The sequence below is a fragment of the Hypanus sabinus genome, chromosome 5 (assembly GCF_030144855.1).
Source record: "Hypanus sabinus isolate sHypSab1 chromosome 5, sHypSab1.hap1, whole genome shotgun sequence".
Taxonomy (NCBI): Eukaryota; Metazoa; Chordata; class Chondrichthyes; order Myliobatiformes; family Dasyatidae; genus Hypanus; species Hypanus sabinus.
Window position 1 is genome coordinate 73,196,821 of NC_082710.1, and position 21,020 is coordinate 73,217,840.

At 43.2% G+C, this 21,020-nt stretch overlaps 1 protein-coding gene across 5 annotated transcripts in view; it reads right to left on the bottom strand.

Annotated features, from left to right (window-relative positions):
* Positions 1-21,020, bottom strand: part of LOC132394242 (A disintegrin and metalloproteinase with thrombospondin motifs 3-like) — a 518,265-nt gene that overhangs the window by 437,926 nt on the left and 59,319 nt on the right. For all 5 annotated transcript variants that reach the window (XR_009512231.1, XM_059970122.1, XM_059970124.1 and 2 more), the window contains exon 4: positions 10,310-10,469. Coding sequence is in view for 4 of the 5 variants with exons in the window: in XM_059970122.1 (XP_059826105.1) it covers positions 10,310-10,469 (160 nt within the window). In the remaining variant the exon portion in view is untranslated. The remainder of the gene's footprint in view (positions 1-10,309; positions 10,470-21,020) is intronic.

Here is a 21,020-nt window from a genome sequence, read left to right on the forward strand (position 1 = left end):
TTCAAAATTTAGCTTACTTGAGATAAGAATAGCAACTCCTCTCCCATGTCCTGATTTATATGAGGAGAAAAACAAATTAGTGAAGCCCATTCTCTTTAGTTTTTTATGCTCATTATCACAAATGAGTTTCCTGTAAATATACTAAATGGGCTTGTTCTTTTTTCATTTTGGATAAAATTCTCTTACATTTGATTGGATTTAATAGCCCATTGACATTAAAATAAATGAATTTTACCTTGTCTTTAGCCATCTGGATTTATCTGTCAATGTATCATTGAAATTAGAATAAAACTTAATCGATTTACTCCCTGAACAAATAAGAACCAAGAAACTCAAATAATAACAAAAATGGCAATGAACGTGTGATTCCAAGGCTGAGGTCTCTAGTAGATGACACTGCGTTGAACTAGAGGAAATGTCTAGCTGTGAGGGATAACCCCTCCTACTTGTGAGTTGAGGGCCCCCTTTGCAGTATTCATAAAAGTCAGTGAACAAATCCATTAAACAGAAAAGATTTCCCTGTGTACCCCTCCTATATATATATATATACACACACACACACACACACACACACACACACACACACACACACACAAAGGAGTAAGTGAGCGAATAAAGAACAACAACTAAGAAATATAAAATCCACATCATAATAAATATTTCTTGAGATAGGTATATCACCGTGTACTTTTGCTTCCACTTAGCTTCTCAACATTTTTAAAGTTAGCCAAACCTTATGGCTCTTCTGAAGGGGGTGAGGACTGTCTTTGGAAAACTCCTGATATACTTCTCTCGGCCTCCTCCTGTCTCCTGCCTTCTTGATTCTCGCACTATTTCCCAAGCGGAGCGGGATAATTCCTCAGCCAGGCTTTCCCTCGTTTTCGTCACGCTAACGGGCAACCCTCTGACCTTCATGTCTGTAGTCACCTCTTCCACTCTCTGGTACAACCTCGTCCCATTGTCAAAAAACACTCGAAGTTTAGCAGGGTTCGGGATTTGAAATCTAATCTTTTTTTTGCTTTAGTCCTCACTTTACTTCAGAGTATTCTTTGCGTTTCTGCAGGACCACGGGGGGGGGGGGGGGGGGTAATCTTGGTTGAAATATATTAATTTCTCATCGAAAAACACTCTCTTCTTACCCCAAGCCCTTCGTAGAATCTCCGCCTTGGTGCTGTACTGAAGGAATTTAATTATTATTGAGTGTGGCTTTCTATCCCAGGTATGTTTAGGGACAAGCGCACAATGGGCTCTTTCGACTTCCAGCTCCCTAGCCAAGGGAAGATCCAGCACGTCTCGCAGTAACTTTCCCCTAAATTCCATCATAGACGAGGCCTCCGCTCCTTTGGGAACGTTGTAGATTCTGAGTTTTTTTCTGCCGTGATCTTCCCTCCAGGTCAAGCAGTTTACCTTCTTGGTGATGTAATATTTTTATTGTCTTACTCAGTATCCGTTCCACGTTTTTAACGCGATCTTCCACCTTCTCAATTTGAGTCTCTGCTACCGCTATTTTTTGATTGACGCTGGCCAGCTCTGACTTAATATCATGGAGCTGCTGCTTTAATTCTTTCCGGAACTCCCTTGTCTATTTCAGGATTTCAAACATATTCGCCGCTTCGCCTGAACGAGGCCCAGCGGCAGCCTCGCTAACACACGGTCGGGTAGGAGAGCCGCTCGCTGCACTCCTCTCGGACGCAGGCTCTGCAGTGTCGCTTTTTTAATTTCCATTCTTTTTCCCTATTCTTGCCCCTCTTTTCAGTTCAAATATTTTTCCAAAAATACTATATTTGATGGGTTAACGGGGCTTAATACGCGTTTTTCTAGAGAAGCTAGTGATTAAGCTGCTTCTCGACGATAACGTCACCGGAAACCACTGCTCCAGTTCCCTAACGCAGTTTGTTAGGAGCTGTAGCTGGATGCACTTCCTGAAGGTGTCACTGTCAGGGACACCACCCTGACTTCCCACATCCTGCAAGAAAAGCATTCTAACATCCTGCCTGGCATTCTCTTTACTCTAAACTAAACAAAACTTACCGGAAACTACATTTGCCTCTGCCTGTTCACGCCAAAGCCTGCTGAGCCAAAGCCATCCCACTCTGGCAATGGCCACTGTATATGGCGTTTTATTTTTAAATCTTTGGCGTGCTATGTCAAGCAGTCTAGCCTCTTTTCCCCAATCAGTTAAAAAAAATGGCTTCTCTCTGAGATGCCTTTATTTCTTCACTTTCCGCCTCTTGCTTCGATTTAAAAAACCGTTGAAAAATTCCTCTCCTTTTTAAACCCTTGGCGTGCAACATCACTCGCCTGCGCAGTCTAACCTCTTTGCCCCGATCAGTTTTTAAAAAAAGCTTCTCTCCGAGATGCCTTTACTTCTTCACTCTCTGCCTCTTGCTTCAATTTCTCCCCCAGATCTTGAGGCTATGTCTCCTAGTTCTAGTATCACCTATCAGTAGAAACAAATTTCCTGCCTCTATATTATCTGTACCTTTCATAACTTTATTTGTTTCTATAAGATCTCCTTGCATTCTTCTGAAGTGGAGTGAGCTGGGAGCAAAGTGAAAGCTTAAGGGTTTGGGCTCAACGGGCTTAGGCGGAAGCGGGCGAGGCAATGTAGGTTTAGGTTTCAGTTTTTCCTGTTGTTTGAGGAAAGGGGGAATTATGAGTGTGAGAGCAGCTGGTTGTTCTCGGTGTCGGATGTGGGAGGTCCTGGAGTCTCCTAGCCTCCCGGACGTCCACATCTGCACCAGATGTGCTGAGCTGCAGCTCTTAAGGGACCATGTTAGGGAACTGGAGCTGCAGCTCGATGACCTTCGTCTGGTCAGGGAGAGTGAGGAGGTAATAGAGAGGAGTTACAGGCAGGTGGTCACACCGGGACCATGGGAGGCAGACTAGTGGGTCACAGTTAGGAGGGGGAAGGGGAGAGTCAAGTACTAGAGAGTACCCCAGTGGCTGTACCCTTTGACAATAAGTACTCTTGTCTGAGTACTATTGGGGGGTGTGGAGCCTACCTGGGGGAAGTAACAGTGGCCGTGCCTCCAGCACAGAGTCCGGCCCTGTAGCTCAGAAGGGTAGGGAAAGGAAGAGGAAGGCAGTAGTAATAGGGGACTCGATAGTTAGGGGGTCAGATAGTCGATTCTGTGGACGCAATCAGGAGATCCGGATGGTAGTTTGCCTCCCTGGTGCCAGGGTCCGGGATGTTTCTGATCACGTCCAAGATATCCTGAAGTGGGAGGGTGAGGAGCCAGAGGTCGTGGTACATGTAGGTACCAATGATATAGGTAGGAAAAGGGAAGAGGTCCTGAAAGGAGAATATAGGGAATTAGGAAGGGAGTTGAGAAGAAGGACTGCAAAGGTAGTAATCTCGGCATTACTGCCTGTGCCACACAACAGTGAGAGTAGGCATGGAATGAGGTGGAAAATAAATGCATGGCTGAGGGATTGGAGCAGGGGGCAGGGATTCAAGTTTCTGGATCATTGGGACCTCTTTTGGGGCAGGTGTGACCAATATCCTGGTGGGTAGATTTGCGAAGGCTACTGGGAAGACCTTAAACTAGAATGGTTGGGGGATAGGAATTAAATTGAAGAGACTAGGAGAGAGGAGGTTAGTTCACAAATAGAGAAAGCTTGTAGACAGAGTGTGAGGGAGGATAGGCAGGTGACAGAGAAGGGGAGCACTCAGACCGAAGATGTCGGGGAGAAGGAAGACAAATATGATAAAGTTGTTTGCACCATTAGGGATAAACAGAGAGTAAGAGGTGGAGAGTTTCTTAAATTCATCTATTTTAATGCTAGGAACATTGTAAGAAAGGTGGATGAGCTTAGAGCATGGATTGATACCTGGAAATATGATGTTGTAGCTATTAGTGACACATGGTTGCAGGAGAGGTGCGAATAGCAACTAAATATTCATGGATTTCGTTGCTTCAGGTGTGATAGAATCAGAGGGGCAAGAGGGGGAGGTGTTGCATTGCTTGTCAGTGAAAATATTACAGTGGTGCTTTGGCAGGATAGATTATGGGGCTCATCTAGGGAGACTATTTGGGTGGAATTGTGGAATGGGAAAGGTGTACTAACACTTATAGGGGTGTATTATAAACCATTTAATGGGGTGCGAGAATTGGAGGAGCAAATTTGCAAGGAGATCACAGATATTTGTAGTATGCACAGGGTTGTGATTGAGAGAGATTTTGATTTTCCACAGATAGACTGGGAAGCCCATACTGTAAAAGGGCTGGATAATTTGGAATTTGTAAAATGTGTGCAGGATAGTTTTTTTACAGCAATACTTCGAGGTACCAACTAGAGAAGGGGCAGTGTTGGATCTCCTGTTAGGGAATGAGATAGGTCAGGTGACGGAGGCATGTGCTGGGAGCACTTTGGGTCCAGTGATCACAACGCCATTAGTTTCAATATAATTATGGAGACTGGACCCAGGGTTGAGATTTTTGATTGGAGAAAGGCGAACTTTGAGGAGATGCAAAAGGATTTAGAAGTAGTGGATTGGGACAATTTGTTTTATGGGAAGGATGTAATAGAGAAATTGTGGTCATTTAAAGGTGAAATTTTGAGGGTACAGAATTTTTATGTTCCTGTTAGGTTGAAAAGAAAGGTTAAAAGTTTGAGAGAGACATGGTTTTCAAGGGATATTGGAAACTTGGATCAGAAAAAGAAGGAGATCTACAATAAATATAGGCAGCATGGAATAAATGAGGTGCTTGAGGAATATAAAGAATGTAAAAAAAATCTTAAAGAAATTAGAAAAGCTAAAAGATGATATGAGGTTGCTTTGACAAGTAAGGTGAAAATAAACCCAAAGGGTTTCTACAGTTATATTAATAGCAAAAGGATAGTGAGGGATAAAATTGGTCCCTTAGAGAATCAGAGTGGACAGCTATGTGCAGAGCCAAAAGAGATGGGGGAGATTCTGAACAATTTCTTTTCTTCGATATTCACTAAGGAGAAGGATATTGAATTGAGTAAAGTAAAGGAAACAAGTAGGGTAGTTATGGAAAATATGATGATCAAAGAAGAGGAAGTACTGGCGCATTTAAAGAATATAAAAGTGGATAAATCTCTAGGTCCTGACAGGATATTCCCTAGGACAGGGTCGGCAATGTTTACCACTGAAAGAGCCAATATGGACCCATTTCCCACAGAAAAGAAAACACTGGGAGCCACAAAACCCGTTTGACATTTAAAATGAAATAACACTGCATACAATGGTTTTTTTTTTGCCTTTATGCTATGTATAAACAAACTATAATGTGTTGCATTTATGAAATTGATGAACTCCTGCAGAGAAAACGAAATTACATTTCTGCATGCAACAAAAACATTTTGAACTCCGAAAAAAAGACGTTGGGTTGAAGGTTACTCCATAGTTAGCCTACCTTGGATCGAAGAATTAAAAGGAAGTGCACACTGGCGGGTGTCAGGCATTGGCAGTGGTGATGTATATTAATAGCGACAAAAACACGTTGTAGCGGTGTGCTACACGCAGCGCTAAAATAAAGACACTGCAGTCAAAGGTAACTTTATTCGAACTAAACAGCCTTGCTTTAAAGCCTCCCTCAACCCGTCCCCGTGGGCGCGGATGCTCCAAAAGACACGTACTCACAAACCCCCGCAGGCTATCTCCCTTAGCCGGAACGGTGGCTAATTGTGAGCCGGTTCGGATGTGCCAGGAAATGGGGTCTCCACAACGTTTTTAGATTGTACAAGATCACCATAATCTTCAAATTTCAAATTACATTTCAAAAACTAACAAACCACGGGGAGCCGCAGCACAGAGATCAAAGAGGCGCATGCGGCTCAGGAGCCGCGGGTTGCCGACCCCTGCCCTAGGACCTTGAGGGAAGTTAGTGTAGAAATAGCAGGGGCTCTGACAGAAATATTTCAAATTTCATTAGAAACAGGGATGGTGCCAGAGGATTGGCGTATTGCTCATGTAGTTCCATTGTTTAAAAAGGGGTCTAAGAGTAAACCTAGCAATTATAGGCCTGTAAGTTTGATGTCAGTGGTAGGTAAATTAATGGAAAGTATTCTTAGAGATGGTATATATAATTATCTGGATAGACAGGGTCTGATTAGGAACAGTCAACATGAATTTGTGCATGGAAGGTCATGTTTGACAAATCTTATTAAATTTTTTGAAGAGGTTACAAGGATAGTTGATGAGGGTAAAGCAGTGGATGTTGTCTATATGGACTTCAGTAAGGCCTTTGACAAGGGCCACACAGAAGGTCTGCTAGGAAGGTTCAATCATCAGGTATTAATATTGAAGTAGTAAAGTGGATTCAACAGTGGCTGAATGGAAGATGCCAGAGAGTGGTGATGGATAACTGTTTGTCAGGTTGGAGGCCGATGACTAGTGGTGTGCCTCAGGGATCTGCACTGGGTCCAATGTTGTTTGTCATGTACATTAATGATCTGGTAAATGATCATATACATTAATGATCTGGTAAATGATCTGGTAAATCTGGTAATGATCTGGGATGGTAAATTGGATTAGTAAGTATGCAGATGATACTAAGGTAGATGGCGTTGTGGATAATGAAGTAGGTTTTCAAAGTTTGCAGAGAGATTTAGGCCAGTTAGAAAAGTGGGCTGAAAGATGGCAGATGGAGTTTAATGCTGATAAGCATGAGGTGATACATTTTGGTAGGAATAATCAAAATAGGACATACATGGTAAATGATAGGTCATTGAGGAGTTCAGTAGAACAGAGTGATCTAGGAATAATGGTGCATAGTTCTCTGAAAGTAGAATCTCATGTGGATAGGGTGGTGAAAAAAGCTTTTGGTATGCTGGCCTTTATAATTCAGAGCATTGAGTATAGGAGTTGGGATGTAATGTTAAAATTGTACAAGGCATTGGTGAGGCCAAATTTGGAGTATTGTGTACAGTTCTGGTCACTAAATTATAGGAAAGTCGTCAACAAAATAGAGAGAGTACAGAGGAGATTTACTAGAATGTTACCTGGGTTTCAGCACCTAAGTTACAGAGAAATTTTGATCAAGTTAGGTCTTTATTCTTTGGAGCGTAGAAGGTTGAGGGGGGGACTTGATAGAGGTATTTAAAATTATGAGGGGGATAGATAGAGTTGACGTGGATAGGCTTTTTCCATTGAGAGTAGGGGAGTTTCAAACAAGAGGACATGAGTTGAGAGTTAGGGGGCAAAAGTTTAGGGGTAACACAAGGGGGAACATCTTTACTCAGAGAATGGTAGCTGTGTGGAACAAGCTTCCAGTAGAAGTGTAGAGGCAGGTTCGATTTTCTCATTTTAAAAAAATTGGATAGGTATATGGATAGGAAAGGAATGGAGGGTTATGGGCTGAGTGCAGGTAGGTGGGACTAGATGAGAGTAAGCGTTCGGCATGGACTAGAAGGGCCAAGGTGGCCTGTTTCCGTGCTGTAATTGTTATATGGTTATATGGTTAATTCCAGCAAGTACAGTCCTGGGTAACTCAATCTCCTCTTATAGTCTAACCCCTCATTTCTGGAATCAACCTGGTGAACCTCCTCTGCACTGCCTCCAAAGCCTCTGTGTCCTTCCTCACATAAGGAGACCAGAACTGCACACAGTACTCCAGGTGCAGCCTCACCTGTATCCTGTACAGTTGCAGCATAACCTCTCCGCTCTTAAATTCAATCCCTGTAGCAATGAGGGCCAAGATTCCATTTGCCTTCATGACACTCTGCTGCAACTGCAAACCATCCTTTTGTGATTCATGCAGAAGCACTCCCAACTCCTTCTGCATAGCAGCATGCTTCAATCTTTTAGTATTTGAATAATAATCTGGTCTTCCATGTTTCCTTCCAAAGTGGATGGCCTCATATTTGCCAACATTGTCTCCATCTACCAGACCGTTGCCCACTCACTTAACCCATCTATATCTCTCTGCAGACTCTCCACACAATTTGCTTTTCCACTCAATTTTGTGTCATCAGCAAACTTTGATACAATACACTGGGCTCCCTCTTCCAGATCATTAAAATATATCATGAACAGTTGTGGGTCCTGCACTGACCCCTGTGGCACACTGCTCACCATTGATTGCCAACTGGAGTTCCACCCATGTATCCCAACTCTCTGCTTTCTATTGGCTAACCAATCCTCTATCCATGCTAATACATCACTCCCAACTCTATGCATCCTTAACGACTGGATAAGTCTTTTGTGTGGCACCTTATCGAACGCCTTCTGGCAATCCAAGTAAGTAATGTCCATCTGTTCCCCTCTGTCCTCTGCCACTGCGCTTGTTATATCCTCAAAGAACTCCAGTAAATATGTCAAACACCTTATCCACCTTCGTAACTGGATTTTTCCCCACCTTGTAAAGAGAGATTTTCAAGATTCGGCACTGATACAGCACTGGGCAGGCAATTTGTCCCACAACATTGTGCAGATATTGAATGTTCTCCTCCTCTTTCTCATCCAAATCCCTTCATATTCAGGTGAATATCTAAAAGCCTCAACTTCCACCAAACTCTAGTAGACTATTCCAGGTATCTACCACTCTCTGCATAAAAACTTGCTACTCACATCACCTTTAAACTCCCCAACTTTAACATTTCTATCCAGGGGAACAGATTTTGACTTTCAACTTCATTTCTCTGTAATTTTGTAATGAAATACCACTTCAGCAAATATATTTACAATTTGAAATTTATTGGTTGATTTCTACTGAAAAAGGAATTATCTCCTTGTATATCCTCCTCAGGATTTTCCATGGTTAATACAGATTCCTCATCTACCAAATGATTTACTATCTCGCTATTCAGTCAGACCAGACCAGACCAGACACAAGCAATAATCCTCTTCTTAGCACTACTCCAGTGTACCAAATTTATTTTAACCTCTTCCCTTCTGCTTGCATTCCCTCTCTTATAACAACTGCTAAAAGTATTTCTATTTGTCACTCTTTCAATAACAGCTGTATCTGTCATACTGAAACCTTCTGACAGTCTTCAATCTAAAATGTTAACTCTGCTTCTCCTTCTCACAAACTACCTGACCTGCTGACATTTGAAACATTTTCCTCTGTAGTTACGATTTCCAGTATCTGCAACATTTTCCATTTTCATTTCCATAGTTATTATAGCACCTCTCATCCTCTCAATTATCATTATATTTCCTCTCATTTCTTTCTCTTGTTAAATGTCATTTCTTTTCAGTAGTGAACCATTTTTTATAGATTATTTCTCATTAGATATCCTCTGCCATTTGAGAGTGGCAGTGTCAACCTTTCTGGTTCCTAGGAAAAGGATTATGGTGGCACACAATTTGGTGATTGTAAATGTATCCAAAAGAAGTCATCATGATCCAATGCCGAACTCATGGCACAACAGTAGCACATCTAACTCCAGATTGCATGTTAAAATCATGTCAGTGTCACAAACAGTGTCAGATTCTTTTTGGGGCCAGCACGCAATCGCTTGCTGACAAGGATTCAGTTCCTGCTGCAGTCTGTAAGGAACGTGCATGTTCTGTGCGAGTTTCTTTTTGGTGCTCACTTTCCTCTGATATTCCAAAGATGTAAAGTTAGGGTTGATGAGTTGTGGGGATGCAGTGCTGATGCAGGAAGCATAGTGACCCCAGCACAATCCTGATTTGATTTGACCCAAACAACGCATTTCCCTGTGTGTTTTGATATTTCAATACATATGTGATGAATAAAGTTAATCTGCTTTAAAAGCTGACTGGAATTAGGGGATGAAAACCCTCATGAAGAACTCTGAACTCTCTTGCCGCAATATTCCCAAAACATCACAAACATGGTTACATAAAGAAGCTGGCTCTCTGCTAAACAAACTGAAAAAAAAACCCTCACAATCTTCAAGCCTCCAACTGCCCAGCATATCTCGGGGAAAGCACATTCCATGAACTAAGACAATCCTTCCTGTGAGATCTATTTTTGGACGACAATCCTGTGAGCCCTCACCCCGTCCATGCAGCCCACTGGAACACACAACGGCATGTCCAGTGCTATGCCACCTCACTGAGCTGCTCAGCTTTGTTCAGTTGTTCACTGCTGCTATTTGCATGGCAAGAATAAAACTGTGTAATTATAGGGAAAATGAGTTGGGAAACACTTTGGAAAATCAGCTTATTGCCACTTATCAGTGTCAGATTATACTAAAGAAAAATTAATATTTAGCAGTTACCTTTAACTATATTAAGCTGCTGACTCCTGTTAGTAAAATAATTCAAAAAAGTCATTTTCTACATTTCATCGTCTACTAAATAATTATTTTCTGATGAGCAAGCAGATTGAAGAAATGCTATGCAAGCTTTGGACCAGACACAAACCTGCTGGATGAAAGTCATCAGCGATTTCAGGATGCGAGCGCTGGAAAGCTGACCTGCGGTACACCACGTGAACTCGACCTTTCTCCTCTTCCTCTGCTTGCTTTCCCTTTTCAAGTGGCTCGATAAAATATTCCCCTTGATCTGTTCGGATCATGCCAGCCTAATGAGAAGGTCAAAACCAGGTTAGACTCAAATCTAAAATGCATCCCGCCGCTGTCTGTAAGGAGTTTGATTGTATGTTCTTGCTTAGGTTTCCTCTGGGGGCTCTGGTTTCCTCCCACATTCCAAAGACATTGGTTATTTAATTGGTCACATGGGCACAACTGGGCCGGAAGGGCCTGTTACCACGTTGTATCTCCCACTTGAATTAAAATATATCATTTTAACACCAAGTATTAGTGCAGGATGGGTGAGGGGGCACCTGATTTTTTTTTATTTTCCAAATACAAATTCACTCTCACCTCAATAGTTCTCATTTTACTAATGTTGAAAAACGCTTGCCATAAAAAAAATAGATCAGGTCACACTGCCTTTCTTAGAGCAACATGAAGAGAATTTATCAAGGGGAAAATTCTGCATCACACCATAAATTCTTGTGTCACTTCCTAGGATATATTGCACTTTGCAAGTCAGAGTCATAGTTGTGTAGCACACAAATAGGAAAGAGTTTAGAGTCTAAACTCTTCCTGTTCAATGCCTGTTCAAGTGCCTTTTGCACATCAGAGTCATAGTTATACAGCACAGAAATGGCCCTTCCTTTTCTCCCTGTGCTGTCTTTACGACAGTTATTTAGTTTATAATATTTTTGCTTAGTAATTCATTCGATAGTATTTTCTAGTTAGAATTAGAAGTGTTTAAAGTATATTCATTGCATGTAAAATATATCGGCATGCGATGACGTCACATCCGGTTTCGCCGCGTCTTGTGGGTAAGTACCAGTTTGAAATTAGCGCGAGGGTGGGGGCTCACCATGAGGCACACCTGAGCAGAAGTTGTTTTGCAGGCATGAGAAATCACAGTGAGAGCAACGCTGTAAGTTAATAGATAATCGATATATTGAACTAAGATGTTAATGCCGATCCTGTTAGAAGTAACGACGGTCGATAATGTTTATGCTCTCGTTAGTTAAAGAGTTGCGGATAGTTTGCATGGAAGTGTATTTAAAGTAGTCAATGGAGCAGATAAACTCTGCCTGTATACTGCACCTTAGTGTAATGTAGTTATAGTCACCTTTGCAAGTATTTACAATTGAAATGTGATATTAAGGAAGGAACAAATACTGTATCAATCTTGTATTGTTTTATCAACAGTTTTCACCATATGTTAATGTGAAGAGTGAACAGTAAATGGTTAATCTTACTGCGATCTGGTTCTTATTGACTGTGGTTTATCTCGACGTTTAATTCGGCGTTTCGTTACACGCGAAGGAGAACGTTACACTCCCCTTGGGAAAGAGTTTAGAGCTGAAAAAGAGCAGTACAGAAGGTGCATGGCATGTTTGCGTTTACTCATCAAGGCACTGAATTCAAGAGTTCAGAAGTCAAGCTGTAATTTTATAAAATTTTGGTTAGGTCACTTGTGGAGAATTGCATTCGATTCTGGGCACCCCATTCTCGGAAGCACGAGGAGCCATTGGGGAGGATGCAGAAGAGGTTTATGAGGATGCTGCCTGGATTGGAGGATGTGCGTTATGTGGAGAGTTTGGACAAATTTAGTGTTGTGGACATAATTCAACCAATTAGTTTGGTGAACCATTGAGGATGCAAGTATTACATGGTTTATTGTCTGTAGTCACCTACAGCACCAACCATTAAACACCAACCTTCAGTTAGCAGGTAGAGTGCTGGCTGAACGAGATCCCTATAGGCCTGTGTCCCTCTATTCCTTTTAAATATTGTAATTTCAGCAGCCTCTACAATCTCAATCCATATACCTAGCACCTCAGATCTCATGCGTTTCCCCTCTCAGCTTAAACGTGTACCTTCTTGATTTAGACTCCTCTACCCTGGAAAAATAATGAAAATGCTCCCTATCTACAATCCTCATGATATTATACACCTCTCAGTCTAGACACTTACACTCCAGGTGAAAAAGCAGTTTATCCAGGCTCTCAGATTATACACCTGTCAGTCTGCGACACACGCTCCAGAAAAAACAGTTTACAAAAAACCCTCTATCCCGGAAACCATCTCTATGATGTTTCTCTGAGCTCTTTCCAGCTTAATGACATCATATAACCATATAACAATTACAGCACGGAAACAGGCCATCTCAGCCCTCTAGTCAGTGCCGAACGCTTACACTCACCTAGTCCCACTGGTCCGCACTCAACCCATAACCCTCCATTCCTTTCCTGTCCATATACCTATCCAATTTTACTTTAAATGACAATACTGAACCTGCCTCTACCACTTCTACTGGAAGCTCGTTCCACACAGCTACCACTCTCTGAGTAAAGAAATTCCCCCTCACGTTACCCTTAAACTTTTGCCCCCTAACTCTCAACTCATGTCCTCTTGTTTGAATCTCCCCTACTCTCAATGGAAAAAGCCTATCCACGTCAACTCTATCTACCCCCCTCATAATTTTAAATACCTCTATCAGGTCCCCACTTAACCTTCTAAGCTCCAGAGAATAAAGACCTAACTTGTTCAACCTTTCCCTGTAACTTAGGTGCTGAAACCCAGGTAACATTCTAGTTAATCTCTGTATGCTCCTAGGTTTAAAATAAATGCATTTAAGAAATTCTCCACCTCTTCCTCTCTGTTTATTTCTAACAGTACAAAGAACTTTACTGTCTTCTTTTTCTTCCTTCTCCCGTACATCTGTTCCTACACTCTGGCTCCCCCCCCCTCCACCCCCCGTATCTAACTTAAATCCACTGGAGCCTCTCTAGCAAACCTACCTGCAAGAATATTTGTCCCCCTCCAGTTCAGATGTAAACCGTCCCGCCGGAACAGGTCCCACCTTCCCTGGAAAACTGGCCAATTATCTATAGATCTGAAGCCCTCCCTCCTGCACCATCACGTGTTGATCTGCACTATCTTACTATTTCTAAACCCACCTGCACGTGGCACTGGTAGCAATGCTGAGATTGCTATCCTGGAGGTCCTGTCCTTTAACTTGGCACCTAGCTCCCTAAACTCACCTTTCAGGACCTCCTCACTCTTCCTACGTCATTGGTCCCTACATGGACCACGACTTCCGGTTGTTCACCCTCCCTCTTGAGAATACTGAGAACTCGATCCGAGATATCGCAGATCCTGGCACCAGGGAGGCAACTTTTACCATCCGGGATTCTCGATCTCTTCCACAGAACCTATCTGTCCTCCTAACTATCGAATCCCCTATCACTACTGTTCTCCTGAAGTGAAGCTCGTACTCTGCTATCTTTTTAAGTTCCCCCGCTGATCTCAGAGGCTGACTTCCATGCGCTTGCGCAGTTGTGCCCCGTTCAGCCTCCCCTCTGCTTGTTCTCGCCGAAGCCTGATTGAGCCAAAGCCAAACGACTCTGCCTCAGTCCACTCCGATGATGGCCGCTGTATATGACGGTCTTTCTTTTAAACCTTTGGCACGCTACATCACGCGCCTGCGCTGTCTAGCCTCATTGCCCCGATCAGTTTTAAAAAAAGCTTCTCTCCGAGCTTCTTTTACCTCTTCCCTCTCTGCCTCTTGCTTTGATTTAAGTGAGCATTGAAAACCCTCTCCTTTTTAAACCTATGGCACGCTACGTCACGCGCCTGCGCAGTCTAGCCCAGGGGTGGGCAAACTTTTTGACTTGAGGGCCACAAAGGGTTCTAAAATTTGACAGGGGGGCCGGACCAGGAGCAGATGGACGGAGTGTTTTGGTAATACACCTCATAAGAGAAAATAAAATATCACGGGATGTGTAGAAAACATGTGCTTTAATTTCAATTGAAAATGAACAAATGCATTACAACAAAATATCTGTCTTTGAAGTCCCATGGTACTTAGCTATTTATTGAAATGTCGTTTAAAACACTGAAAATTAAATGAATAAAATACAGCTTTTTTTAATAGTAACAGTTATTATTTTAAAGCACTGAAAATTCTGTTATTTATCATCATCACTCTCCTCCTGACTGTCTTTATTTCAAAAACGGTAGGAGATGCAGGTCTACTTGTCCTGCTCCTTCTTATTCAATTGTCCCCTGTGCCAAAACTCAACAATGGCACAATGACAGAACAGTGAGAGCACACCAATATGCGGAGCTCTGTGCTCGCAAATCCCCGCAGGCTATCTCCCTTAGCCGGAACGCTGGCTAATTGTGAGCCAGGAAATGGGTCGCCACAAGGTCACAAAGTAAAGCGCAAATGTGGAGTAATACGCTGCACCTCAACAAAGGTCAATGTATATTGAGTGCGTCCTCTATTGGGAAAACGCCAGAATTGCGGGGAAAAAACGTTAACAAGGTTTATTAATATAATTTCATCAAGTTCTGCGGGCCGGATTAAAAAGCTTAATGGGCCGCATATGGCCCGCGGGCCGTAGTTTGCCCATGCCTGCTCTAGCCTCATTGCCCTGATCAGTTAAAAAAAAGCTTCTCTCCGAGCTTCTTTTACCTCTTCCCTCTCCGCCTCTTGCTGCGATTTAAATCCTTCCTTTACATTCTTCCAAAGCTTGGACCAGAAATGCAGATACAGAGTCAGGATCGGGCTTAATATCACTGCCGTAGGTCGTGAAATTTGTTGTTTTGCAGCAGCAGTACAAGACATAAAAAACCATAAGTTCTGTAAGAAATATTAAAAAAATGTTGTGCAAAAGGTGAAAAGTAGTGAAGTCGTGCTCGTGGGTTCCTGGATGGTTCAGAAATCTGATGGCAGAGGGGAAGAAGCTGTTCATAAAACATCGAGTGTGTGTCTTCAGACTCCTGTACCTCCTCCTTGATGGTAGCAACTGAGAAAACAGTACGTCCTGGTTGGTGAGGGTCCTTAAAGGTGGATACTGCCTCCTGGGGCATCACTTTTTGAATTTCTTTGCATCTGGGGAGGCTTCTGCCTATGTTTGCACTTTTTCTGATCCTGTGCATTGCCCTCCACAGCAGACAGTGGCGCAAACAGTCCGCATGCTCTCCACAGTGCATTGGTAGAAATATGCAACTCTTTGATGACATACCAAATCTCCTTAAACTCCTCATGAAATATAGCCGCTAGTATACCTTCTTCATAATTGTGTCAATATATTGGGCCCAGAACAGACACTCCGGAGCTTTAAGCTGTTCACACTTTCCACTGCTGACCTCTTGATGGAGGACCAGTGTGTGTTCCCCGACTTTCCCTTCTTAAGTCTACAATTATTTTGCCAGTCTTACTAACAGTGAGTGCAAAGTTGTTGTGGCAACACATCCAAGTGTGGTCACATGACATCAGCTCTGAACCATGAAGAGAAGTGTACCAAGCACCTCCTTCACCACACTGTCTGTTTGCCAGTTCAAGGAACTGCGCCCCTTTCAGACATGCCGCCTCTCCCAGAAGTTCTGGGAGTCTCCCGCATATTGATAGCTGCTCCCTGAAGCCCACAAATTATATACAATATCCCAGAATTTGCTATTTTGGAGGCGGAGAGGGAGCATCCTGATTGGTCTCTCTTCATGCTAAGTAGACCTATCAGTTTTCTCTGTGGGCGGGCTTACAGTCGATCTCAAAAATAACGACAGTGTTGCTCGCTGCACTGTTTACACCAGTGACTTTTCTATTGCCCAAGGTGGGTTAAATGACTGTAAATGACATGTTGAGGTGAGTTTAACAGGTGTCATTCATTCATTAGCATTGCTAATGTTATTTAAACTAGCTGGCTAGCTGCTAAGGAGCTACTCGACTGATGTCCTACGTGATGAGACCGAACTTCCTGGACTTGCTTAAAGTTGTAATAGAGTAAAGAAGCAACTCCATGATAATATAAGTGCATATTTTAATGTCACATTTACTGCATATACCCAACGATTTACAGATTAGACAAAATCACTAAATGAAGTATTACATACGCCTTGGAGGTCAACCGGGGTTGTGGGGGGGGGGGGAGGAGGAGAGGGATATGGGGTTGTGGGGGGTGGGATGCTACCTCCCTGAAATGAATTTTTGCAGTGTGGTATGTCTGCTCTTTGCCTTTCTGTTCTATTACTCTCTCAACTAAGGCACTGCAAATCCTGTCCCAGTTTAACTTACAAAAATCAAAGCTCAAAAGTTCAAAGTACATTCATTAACAAAGTATGTATACAATATACAACCTTGAGATTCTTCACCTTACAGGTAACCACAAAACAAAGTAACCCACAGAAAACACCCAATGTGCATAAAAAACAAACCGTGCAAACAGTAAAAGTAAGCAAGTAACTTCCAAAAGAGAGTCCACAGACACAAAGCCAGTCACAGCCAATCCAGAAGGCCATTAGTTGCAGGCCACAACCTCAGTTCAGTGCAAGACGAGTAAACCTTGCGAGCAGTGAGCTGAACACTGTCCCATCTCTCTCCTCTGGCCCTGACAACCTGACCCTTTCAATGTGGCCCGGCAATAAAGTCAGCCAAGCAGTGGGTTATTCCTTGCTCTCAGACACAGACCTTGCCACTTTCAATACGCGCTCAGGCCTGGGCCCCACCACCTCAACTCTGCCTCACCACAGTTCTGCCACTTCAAATCAGCTCCTAGCCCACAGCAACATTGGTTCCTTCCCCACCATCAGCACCAGGCCTGGGCCCCACTACCATGATTCAGCATATACATAACACACTGCAACAGCAGACATCCCACCTTAGAACCACCGAACATTACAGCACAGAAACAGGTCTTTTGGCCCTTCTTCGCTGTGCCGAACCATTTTCCTGCCTGGTCCCACTGACCTGCACCTGGCCCATATCCCTCCATACCTCTGTCATTCATGTACCTGTCCAGGTTTTCTTAAAAGTGAGCCCGCATTTACCACTTCACCTGGCAGTTCATTCCACACTCCCACCACTCTCTGTGTGAAGAAGCCGCCCCCTAATGTTCCCCCTTCACTCTTAACCCATGCCCTCTGGTTTTTTTTCTCGCCTAGCCTCAATGGAAAAAGTCTGCTTGCATTCACTCTATCTATACCCATCATAATTTTATATACCTCTATCAAAGCTCCCTCCATTCTTCTACGCTCCAGGGAATAAAGTCCTAACCTATTCAACCTTTCTCTGTAAATCAGTTTCTCAAGTCCCAGCAACATCTTCATAAACCTTCTCTGCACTCTTTCAACCTTATTAATATCCTTCCTGTAATTCAGTGACCAAAACTGCACTCAATACTCCAAATTCAGCCTCACCAATGTCTTATACAACCTCACTACAACATTCTCTTACACTCAGTACTTTGATTTATAAAGGCCAATGTACCAAAAGCTCTCTTTACGACTCTATCTACCTGTGACACCACTTTTAGGGAATTTTGTATCTGTATTCCCAGATCCCTCTGTTCTACTGCACTCCTCAGTGCCCTACCATTTACCTTGTATACTCTACCTTGGTTTTTCCTTCCAAAGTGCAACACCTCACACTTGTCTGTATTAAACTCCATCTGCCATTTTTCAACCCATTTTTCCAGCTGGTCTAAATCCCTCTGCAAGCTTTGAAAACCTTCCTCACTGTCCACTACACCTCCAATCTTCATATCATCAGCAAATTTGCCTATCCAATTTACCACATTATCATCCAGATCATTGATATAGATGACAAATAACAATGGACCCAACACTGATCCCTGTGGCACACCACTAGTCACAGGCCTCCACTCAGAGAAGCAATCCTCCGCTACCACTCTCTGGCTTCTCCCATTGAGCCAATGTCTAATCCAATTTAATACCTCACCATGTATACCTAGTGACTGAATCTTCCTAACTAACCTCCCATGCAGGACCTTGTCAAAGGCCTTACCGAAGTCCACGTAGACAACATCCACTGCAAGGATATTGGTCCCCCTGTAGTTCAGGTGTAACCCATCTCTCCTGTACAGGTCCCACCTGCCCCAGAAGAGGTCCCAATGATCCTGAAATCTGAAACCCTGCCCCCTACACCAGTTCCTCAGCCATGTGTTCATCCTCCAGAACATCCTACTCTTACCCTCACTGGCATATGGCACAGGAAGCAATCCTGAGATTATCACCCTCGAGGTCCTGCTTTTTAACTTCCTACCAAGCTCTCTATACTCACTCTTCTGGACCTCCCAAGTCTTTCTACCTACATCAGTGGTACCGATGTGTACATCTGGCTGATCACCCTCCCAGTTCATTATGTTGTACACTTGATCAGAGACATCCCTGACCCTGGTACCCAGGAGGCAACAAACCATCCAGGTGTTTCTGTCACGACCACAGAACCTCCTGTCTGTACCTCTAACTATCGAGTCCCCTATCACTACCACTCTCCTCTTCTTCCCCCCTCCCTTCTGCACTGCAGAACCAGACTCAGTGCCAGAGATCCAGCTGCCACATACCCAAATCGGCATACTTGTTGAGGGGAATGGCCACAGGGGAATCCTCCTCTGCCTGCCCTTTCTCCTTCCCTCGCCTGACGGTAACCCAATTACCTGTTCCCTGCTCCTTTGGTGTAACTACCTCCCTGAAGCTACTATCTATATACTCCTCATTCTCCTGATCCGGAGGTCATCCAGCTCCTGCTCCAGTTCCCTAATGCAGTTTGTTATGAGCTACAGCTGGATGCACTTCTTGCAGGTGTCGTTGTCAGGGAGACCTCCAGTCTCCCTGACCTCCCAAATCCTGCAAGAGGAGCATTCCAACATCCTGCCTGGCATTCTCTCTACTCTAAACAAGCAAAACAAAACTTATTAGAACCTACCCTTGCCTCTGCCTATTCACACCAAAGCCTGTTGAGCCAAAGCCATCCCACTCTGCTCCCTCTCACTCCACTGCCCACTCTCAATGCAGCCTGCTGAATATGGTGGTCGCCTTTTAAACCTTTGGTGCTCTATGTCACACAGTCACAGTCCAGCCTCTTTTCCCCGAGCAGGTAAACAAAAATGGCTTCTCTCCGAGATTTCTTACTCCTTCACTCTCAGCCTCTTGCTCCGATTTAAAAGAGACCTTTGAAAATTTCTCGCTTTTTTAAACCTTTGGCACTCTGTCACGTGTCTGGGCAATCTAGCCTCTTTTCCCCGAGCTGGTAAAAAAAATGGCTTCTCTCTGAGATTCCTTACTCCTTCACTCTCACCCTCTTGCTTCTCTCCCAGAAGTTCCAGGAGTCTCCTGCATATTGATAGCAGCTCCCTGGCACCTGCAAAATATATACAATATACTGGAAATCGATTTTTTGAGGGGGAGGGGGAGAGGGAGCATCCTGATTGGTCTCTCTTCGTGCAAAGTAGACCTATCAGTTTTCTCTGTGGGCGGGCTTACAGTCAACCTCTCTCTCTCTTTCATTGTCCATCAGTTCAGTTTAGTGTCCTGCTGCACCATGGCAGAGTGTACCAAAAACAGAAAACATAAAACGTACTTCACCCCAGACTACACTAAAGTGTACTCCTGCCTAATAGGGGTCAAAAATAACGACAGTGTTGCTCGCTGCACTGTTTGCAACAGTGACTTTTCTATTGCCCACAGTGGGTTAAATCACTGTAAAAGACATGTTGAGGTGAGTTTAAGAGGTGTCATTTGTTCATCAGCATAGCTAATGTTATTTAAACTAGCTGACTAGCTGCTAAGGAGCTACTCTATGAGGCCAAACTCCCTGGACTTGCTTAAAGTCGTGATAGAATAAAAAAACGACTCCATGATAATATAAGTACATATTTTAATGTCGCATTTTCCGCATATACCCAACTTGGTTTACAGATTAGACAAAATCACTAAACGAAGTATTACATACACCCTTGGAGGTCGACCGGGTGGGGGGGGGGGGGTATATGGGTTTGCGGGGGGTGGGGGTGCTACCTTCCTGAAATGAATGTTTGCAAGGTGGGATGTCTGCAACATTCCTGCACCTTTGTGTCTTCATTCACACGGCAAAAATGACAGTTAGTTCAAAAGCGGAACCCCAAAATGGAAGTTAGAAACTACTAATTGCCCAGATCATTTTTGAGACAAAGTGTGAGCAATGAACAGTTAATAGTTGTGTTTGCTGCCAACAAGTCGTCACTGTGCTTCATCAGCACCATCTTAAACCAGAATCAACATTTTTGCACTTACTTGAGTTAATTTCCATCTACTGCTCCTTCACCCACTTTTCCAGTTACTCTAGAACCTGTTGTAATTTTAGTTAACTATTTTTGTAGTCCACTACACCACAGAATTTGATGTCATCTGAATACTTGCTAACCTGGGTTTTTGCCCAATGACAGTGACAGAATGGTGATACACAGTCAACCATGGATATATTGTGTCTCGTAGGTTAAGGCATTTCCATTCATCTGGTATCTTTTGTGTGTCTAGTTGGTGGAAATCTTATGCCTGTGAGGCATTACCAAAGAAACCTACAATTTCTGCAGAGACTTAAAATTTCAATTATTCTGTCATTGTAAAACTGCTCTTCTTTGACTGATGTAAATAAGATTCATGTCAAGATATCAGCAACAGAGCAGGAGAGATTTTTGAGGATATTCCAGGTAATTAAATCAATGTTTCAGTTAATTCCGATATTTATCAGAAGAAACAATTCAGCACCCCATACTTCAATACTGCAGCAAGCTTGGCTCCCTTCAGGGAATTATTGAATCAAT